The 8589-nt window shown below is 37.7% G+C and overlaps 1 protein-coding gene across 2 annotated transcripts in view; it reads left to right on the top strand.

The window, feature by feature from the left end:
• Positions 1–486: 486 nt before the first annotated feature.
• The window catches only part of pof1b (POF1B actin binding protein), a 33852-nt gene continuing 25749 nt past the window's right edge, over positions 487–8589 (top strand). Inside the window, exon 1 of one of the 2 annotated variants that reach the window (XM_079585542.1) lies at positions 487–1361. In XM_079585542.1, coding sequence (XP_079441668.1) covers positions 711–1361 — 651 coding nt within the window. In that variant the 5' untranslated portion in view covers positions 487–710. Of the gene's footprint in view, positions 1362–3852; positions 4179–8589 lie in introns of those variants that run through there. The other variant, XM_079585543.1, reaches the window with a different exon arrangement.

Below are 8589 nucleotides of genomic sequence, written 5' to 3'. Positions count from 1 at the left end.
AAGAAAATAAAGACATTGTAAACTGAAAAAATTTATATTCTAAAAAAAAAGCTGTTGGTTACATATGTGGATATAAAATTTGCAAAGCTAACTTTAGCAAGCATTGTCTGAGTAACATTATTGTCCTAAAAACCCCCAATGTCTTTTAAATTTAGTTACATCTTGTAGGATATTAACATTACAGGGGTAGTTCACCCAAAAATGTAAAGTCTGTCATCATTTACTCACAAACCTGTATGAGTTTCTTTCTTCTCCAGACAGTTGACGGTATTGACTTCCAAAAAAATGTATTTTTCAGTGGAAGTCAATGGCTACCGTCTACTGTCTGGTTACCAACATTCTTCAAAATATCTTCTTTTGTGTTCAGCAGAAGAAAGAAACTCATACAGGTTTGGAACAACTTGAGGGTGAGTAAATGATGACAGAATTTTCATTTTTGTGTGAACTGTCCCTTTAATAAATGTGACAAATTGCCAATCCTTTTCCACGGTGTACAGGTGGACCTCCTCCCTGTTGCTCCTTTCAGATATTTGAGCTTAGGGAGGAGTGATTGAGAAAACACACCTCTTCTCATTTATACAACATTACTGGAGAGACTTGTCAGCGGCGCGCACACGGGCTTCGCAAACTTCACACACACATTTTTTTTCTCTCTCTTTCATATCAATGATATTTCTTTTTTAATTTTCTGGACTTACACAACCGCAGAAATGACATACGTGAATGCAGTGAGAGCCGTGAACTTCGCGGAACCGAGCACACAAGTCTTGACATCCACTAGCGAAGGAGCGACTCTTTACGGCACGCGAACCCAAGCTGGGTCTCAACTACCGTTTCAACCAGCCTCTCCTGTCGGGACAAGCGAAGTAATACCTCATTTCGCCAAGCTAACCCTCAATGGACCTCAACTGCAGCACCAGATCCGGTACAGCCCCGAGTACACTGGACCTCCACTGCACCAAGCCTCTGCTGTCAGTATAAGCGACGGCTACCGAGCGATGAACGTCGTTGGGCCTCAACAACAGCAGGTCCAGTACATTAACAGCCCCACGGAGGGGAACGTGGTGTACGGGGGCGCTCGTTACCCGCTAACCTGCGCTGGACCTCAACTGCAGCAAGCCTCTGCTGTCAGTATAAGCGACGGCTACCGAGCGATGAACGTCGTTGGGTCTCAACAACAACAGCAGGTCCAGTACATTAACAGACCCACGGAGGGGAACGTGGTGTACGGGGGAGCGGCTCGTTACCTGGTGCCCGTGCAGATGTGTCAGGCGCCGCGCGTCATGCAACAAGTGTACCTTCGGAGCGTTCAGCCCGTGAGCGTCAGCAGCGTCGCTGAGACCGACTACAGAGGACAAGTTGTGAGTGTTTATTTACTTTTCATTTTGCTTTACAGTAGTACCTAAATAGTTAATATAATTAACTACTATATTGTAGGCTACTCAATGTAGATTGGAAAAGTCGAGAAAATGACCAAAATTTAAAAAAGATGCTGCTGATGCTGTCTATATACAGCTGTAGGCTATAGCGGCACATAGTTCAAAAAGTTTTAGGTTTCTTTAGCGCCTCCTAAGATCAGAAATTGAAATTTAACATGAATGTGCTAATTCAGTTTCCCAAATTATTATTTTTTTTGAGTCACGGTAACGTTACCCCTTGAAATGTTTCAATAACTTTTGGCGCCCTACAGCATGGTGTTGTCACGATACTGGAATTTCTAACCTCGATACAATAACTTGAAAAGTGTCGATATTCAATACCATTTTCGATACCATGGGAAAGAACTGCTGTGTGCTGTCATTTAGATATTTTTTTATATTTTCTCATTTTTGTCCATCCATTGAAAGCCGAGGCAATCAATCATTTCTTCTGAAGAGATCGCTTTATATGATGATGATAGATTTTAATGTAGGCGAGGCGTTTATATATATAATATAAACATTGCTCAGTTATTATGAACTATCTCACCTAAATGTTTACTCATTGATTGAGTCAATGTAGGCTATTTGTGTTTTTACAATGGGCTAATTTTGATAGTTTGATTAAAAAAAAGACAAACAGCCTAAACAGTTAGCAATTAAATAAGAACAAATAAACAAATGACAAAGGGTTGCACAAATAAATACTGGTACAACAGAATAAAGATGCTTTCACTTTAAGACCTGACGCATGTATCCAGAATACACATGCTTTCTTTGGGACCTGTACATTCACTTAGGACAATTGTGCTTATGTGAATACTCGACAAGACAGACAGATCTACCAACATTTTTTACCCAGCAATTTACTCCCCCAGAATATGATCCCCCCCCCCCCCCCCCCCCCCCCCCCCCCAAAGGTTTAAGTCAGGTACTTTATATTTCTTTGTTGACTACTTAAATAGCCCTTTAAATAAAAATAAAACTTCCCCCACCCCACCGCACCCCTTATCCAGACCAGAATACATATTGCACGACTATGGACAAATTAGCTAATCACTATAAAATGTCACTGATTGACCTAAAATTTAAAATATATATATACAGTCATGGCCAAAATTGTTGGCACCCCTGGTAAATATGATCAAAACTGGCTGTAAAAAATAAATCTGCATTGTTTATCCTTTTGATCTTTCGTTCAAAAAATTGCCAAAATTCTAACCTTTCATTGAAGCAAGAGAATTGAAAGTGGGGCTAAATCACATTATGAAATAAATGTTTTTCTCCAAAACACGTTGGCCACAATTATTGAAAACAAAAACAAATATCAAAATCAAAACAAAAATGGGTCACTGAGCACAAAACCAAGATCTGCAATGGCCATCCAAGTCCCTGGCCTGAACCCTATAGAAAATGAGTGGAGTGAACTGAAGAGAAGAAGCACCAACATGGATCTGGGAATCTGCAGGATCTGGAGAGATTCTGTATGGAGGAATGGTCTCTGATCTCTTGTCAGGTGTTCTCCAAACTCATCCGGCATTATAGGAGAAAACTCAGAGCTGTTATCTTGGCAAAAGGAGGTTGCAAAAAGTATTTAATAAAAGGGTGCCAATAATTGTGGCCAACGTGTTTCGGAGAAAAACATTTATTTCATAATGTGATTTAGCCCCACTTTCAATTTTCTTGCTTCAATGAAAGGTTAGAATTTTGGCAATTTTTTTAATGAAATATCAAACGGATAAACAATGCAGATTTATTTTTTACAGCCAGTTTTGATCATATTTACCAGGGGTGCCAACAATTTTGGCCATGACTGTATTTTGTGGGGTTTAATAGCTTTATATTTATTATATTATACAATTTATTTGATCAAGGATAGGTTTGGGGTCAATTTGACACTCCCGTGTAGTCTCAGGATGCCTCACTGTTGGCATGACAGGAGCGTTCCCCTTTTCTTCTCTGGACAATCGATTTTCCAGATGTTCCAAACAGTCAGAAGGATGCTTCATCAGATACACTAAAATGTATTTATTTTCTGAGGGGTTTTCACATTAATTTGTATTTTATGGCCTTGTAGTTTTGAATACTGGCCATAGACACATGTTGGTTAATGATGATATTAATCAAACTTAACATTTTTATATAGTAGGCTACCTTATGTGACTTCAAAAATGTATTAAAGGGGTGGTAAAACACGATTTTACTTTTCTAACTTTAGCTAGTGTGTAATGTTGCTGTTTGAGCATAAACAACATCTGCAAAGTTAACTGTTACAACGCTCAAGTTCATAGCAAAGGGAGATATTTGCTTTTAAAGAAATACATTTCTAAGGACTACAGCAAACGGCCGGACATTCCTCCAGAGTTGCCGACATCACTAACCCCAATATTTACATACACCCCCTCCGAGAATACTAAATAAGGGGGGCGAGGCCATTTTCTATTGCTTTGGAGAAGAGTTGTTGTGGCTGCGTGTTGTTGCGCAATGCCGTCGAAACGCTGTTATTTTCATCCGGATTGCAGGTCCACTTTGTTCAGCCTTCCTAGGGATGGGGGGGTTAGGGATCAATGGTTACAATTTATTTTTAACTCGGTCCCTCATAATTATTACCCAAATCTCGCTCTCTGCGCTGCACATTTTACGGAGGAAAGCTTCCACAATCTTCGCGAGTTCAATGCAGGATTCGCACAACGGCTTGTCCTGAAAGATGGAACAGTTCCAACTTTAAGAGCAGAAGCTGTTGTTTACGGGTCACAACCTGTAAGTATGATTTATTTTTCGTCGATGTGTTTTCCTGTAATAGTTCGTATTGTTAATTGCACGTTGTAGCAAGGAAGTAAGTTAAACAAATGACAACGCTGTTTGTTATGCTCATTCATACTTAGGCCCTAGCTGCTAACGTTATCTGACAAACACCTAACGTTAACGTTACAAACTTTTTTTTTTTTAAATCTCAACAGCGAACTTGGAATTAGTGTAACGTTAAATTATTCTTTGATTATAGCTTTTATGTATCGTTTGTTTATCTAAATGCTTGTTTATCTACAGACATGCTAAACATGGTTCTCTGTGTTTGATTTGGCTACTGTAGTAAAGCCAATGTTTAGTGTTCGTTTTTGGGTTAATACTAACGTTAGTTCTGGCGACAGATATTTGGCTACAATCGTTCAAACACACAAGTAACGTTAACGCTACTACAGAAGCAATCACTATAGATCCGCAGTCTTTACTAAAAACAAAAATCCCTTTGAGGACTGTAGTATAATTTGTTAGAACGATTATATGAAATTCTTGTTTATGAAGCTTATTTTTTGTGGTCTAATGATTATTATCCAGTAATTCCAATTAAATAACAGCGTATCTAAAAAGTATGAGACAACAATAAAAAACAAACCATTCTGAATTGTTTAATAGCCGTTCTTGAACAGGTTCTGCTCGATCATCTTCACTAACCTTCTGGTCCGATTCGGGCTCAAATTGGTATGGTTCCATTGTTAATACACCAAAGTAGCCTGGGAAAACCCAGACCACAATGATGATCTGAATCATTCCCTTCCGAATCTCGCAGAGACGGAGAGCGTGAGCATTAGCTGTCCATGAGCTAGCAGCGGGAGCAACTTTATGACTCTCTATGGGCTTCTCTCTTGACTTTATCGGACTTTATGCCTCCATGTCCCCCCGATTGCTTGCGAGCTTCTCCGCCTGTCTATACGATAATTTCTCGGACTGTGCGACAGAGAGTCGAGTGGTTATGACGCAATCGTTAGCCTATTTTTACAAAAACTGCTTCTACGGGGCCATAACGTAAGATACAAGGTAATGGAGCCTTTTATACATTGTCGTGTTTCTTTAAAAATAAATGATGGACAAATTGAGTCTTTAAACGCCTCAGATGTAAAATTATTCGCTGTCAAAGTGACGCCAAAATGAATGGGAGTCAATGGAATGCTAACAGCAGGTGATGGCTTGATAGCCAATGGTGGCCCCCGGGGAAGCTTCGGTTTCCGGCGGATGGATTACCCCCTTGGTTTTCACAAGGAGGGACAGAGCACGGTAGAATAAAGGTAAAATATATAAAAAATAATGCAATTTTTTTTTAAACGAAGCATGAACACATGTTACAGTGGACCCCACAAACAACACAATCAAGCCTTCGAAAAAATGTGTTTTACCACCTCTTTAATAATGAAAAAGTCAGACTACTGTATGCAGTGAAAGGTGTCATAGTAGCTTGAAAACTGAAAAGAGTTAGCAAGCAAAAATGTAAAGTGACAGTGCCATAATATAACATGAATCAACATCGACAACATGGCTTTTTAGAAATGCGTTTTAGTTTGCATAGCATCACATTTTAGTTCTCAACATTGTTTTTTTTGTGAGTTATAGGGTAATAGCTCCTACCATTTCACCTTATCTGATTATAATAGCAATTAGAGCTGTGCGATCAGTCGTAATTGATTTTCAGTTTTGATTCTGGCTTCCAACGATTATGCAAACAAGATAGTCGAGGTAAAACGATCATTGTGGCGCTGCCACGTTCAGACGGTGCGCTTTCGTTTCTCCCTAAGCCAGACTTAAAATCCAAATCATTGAATAAGTGAGTGTTGTAAAATGCAGTCTACTGTTGCTAAACTGAGGGACGTGCCTAATATTAAACGGTGTCATTAAAAAGAATTAAGCCGCTGTGTTCCCCAGGCGGCTTTCCGCGCTCGTGCGGATCGCGCATAAGCAAAGTATACTGTATGATTCAGATTAGGGATTTAAAAAATGTCAAAATGCCGTTTTTGACAAATATCCTCGTAAACAGTAATTTGTGTCTTGACTCTTAAGTGAATGTAAACCGTTGAGAAAGAAAACGTGCATAACTGTATATTGGATCCGTGCATTCGGTCTTATGCCAGGTTCACACATCACATACTCCTTTTGCAGTGCGTATACAGTACGTAGCCTATGCAGTGCAAAGCAGCACGGCTCGTGTGCTTTACATATGACACGTTTGCATCTGTATACCACAAACACAGCATTTATTCATTATTTTTTATTTTAAATTCAAAATGTGTTATTGAAAAATGCTTTTTTCAGCATCGTGATTCTCTTTGTACACAGTACAGTTACACAATAATTTCATCGACGCATTCACGTTTAAACGCACTCAATTTGAACAATGTATTATTCAATTACTTCTAGATTTATATATCAAGGTGCTCAAGCAAGTGGTAAAACATATAAACATATAGCCTACTTTTCTTATGAAAATCACAAACATTTTTAACTAAAACTTACAAATTAACAAAAGAGCCGACTCTCATGCCCTTCTTTTGTATTTAAATCTTCATAAGAAATGCGGGTCATAAATAACTTTTCTAAAATTAATAACTTTTGTAGCTTTAATAAGGATTCATCTAAATCTAATGTATTCAGGGATGACTATGAGTTATTATTTTACATTTGATTACTTTTACTTTGCTACATTATTAACCTAGTAGCCTATTCGTTTTTGAAGTAGCCCATCGATAATTGTGAGATTTTACTAATATCTAAAATGACTCGTATCATGAAACAAGATACAGTATGTTAAATAATTATGATTTTTCCCATAATCAAGCAGCCCTAATAGCAGTCATTGTGTCTAATGTCAGTGTTGCCAAACTTTTGTAACATTATTTTAAAGCAGTTGTTTTCAAGAAGTCAAAACAAGAAGGCATAGAGTGCTGCAGGAATAACATATTTTATTTTTTAAGTCAGCATCACACTGGTTCCTATGGAAGCTTGTTTCACAATATTTATTGTGAAATTTCATTAAGCTTCCGTTAACTCTTTCCATCTTTTTTTTCCAATGATGTCCCAACAACCTCTATAATTCCATTTAGCCACTTGTTGGTCACCACCTTTTTTAAGACAAGTAAAAGCTATAAAAAAATCACAAGGAGGCTTTAGAAGTATTTAATCGTGTAAAATGAAAAGTAAAAATATCTTGAGCTTGTGTTGAGCACAGATGCTTCAACTGATAGAGAAACAAAAATTTAGGTTAAAGTAGTTGCAGAATTATAATACATTTGTTAAGTTTGGACTTTACGTTCAGAAGATAGAGGTCTGATGGTTTCTGTTAAGTTTTTCAAATATGGGCTACTCCCAAAAAATGTCATTGGTTTCACACATCAAAATCATTTTGACAACTTATTGTTATGACAGTCCTTAGATGATACACATCAAAGTTGTGTGACAATTGAACCAATTATCTAGGACAAGTTTAACAAAGTAAAATTTTTTAAAATCTACTTACCAGTATAGTCTCAAAGAATTCTGTCGTCTGATTATTATAGTGTGACCTAAAGGGAGGATATGACCCTAGGTTCTACGGTTTAAGCAGTTCTAGCTAAAACAGATCAATCTGAACAAACACAATGGGTTCCTGCACTTTTGGTGCTTGAGCTAATATCTACAAGCAGCTCGACAATAATTATACAAGTACAATTAGGTAATTAGAATCACTCAAGTAAATACTGTACAAAGTAACATAATGTAAAGTGTAAATGTAAACCCACTTTATAAAAACCTGCATGTAATTAGGATTGTAAGGCCCGCCCAAATCCGCAGTTTCCGATAAACGGATGAAGGTTTCTGCGCGTTCGTTTTTTTTTTTTCAGCGTGGCAAAGTAATTTAATTCCTATTAAACTTTTATCTGACTCCATTTTATCACAACCTCGAATTTAGATTGGAATGCCAATTGGTAATTGGACATTTAAATAATAGTTTAGCTATGCATTTGATTATTCTATTACTCTTTATTGAAATTACACCCGTTCATCCGGATTCCTATAACAGTTTGAGTCTCGAACCGGCCAGGTACACAATCTCATAATCACAAACTCGTCAGTCTTTGTCATTAGATAGAGGTGGTTGACTAATATTCTAGACGGCCGTACTCTACTTACATATTCTAGAATATATTATTTAGTCCCCATAGATCTGAACACACTTAATTAAGGTACGATTATATCTAATCAGAGGTCATGACCATTACCATAGAACCAAGTCCCTCTAATGGTAACTTTGTATAATCATGCCATGGTTTCCCACGTACACTTTACTTAGAATAATATTACAATAGTCAGAGGTTGAGGCTCACTCTATTTAGATTGGTCTAAACAGAAAACCCATTATTAGCCT

This window comes from Phoxinus phoxinus (assembly GCF_949152265.1).
Source record: "Phoxinus phoxinus genome assembly, chromosome: 17".
NCBI lineage: Eukaryota > Metazoa > Chordata > Actinopteri > Cypriniformes > Leuciscidae > Phoxinus > Phoxinus phoxinus.
The sequence above is the reverse complement of the archived record's forward strand: the minus strand, read 5'-3'. Positions and strand labels throughout refer to the sequence as shown.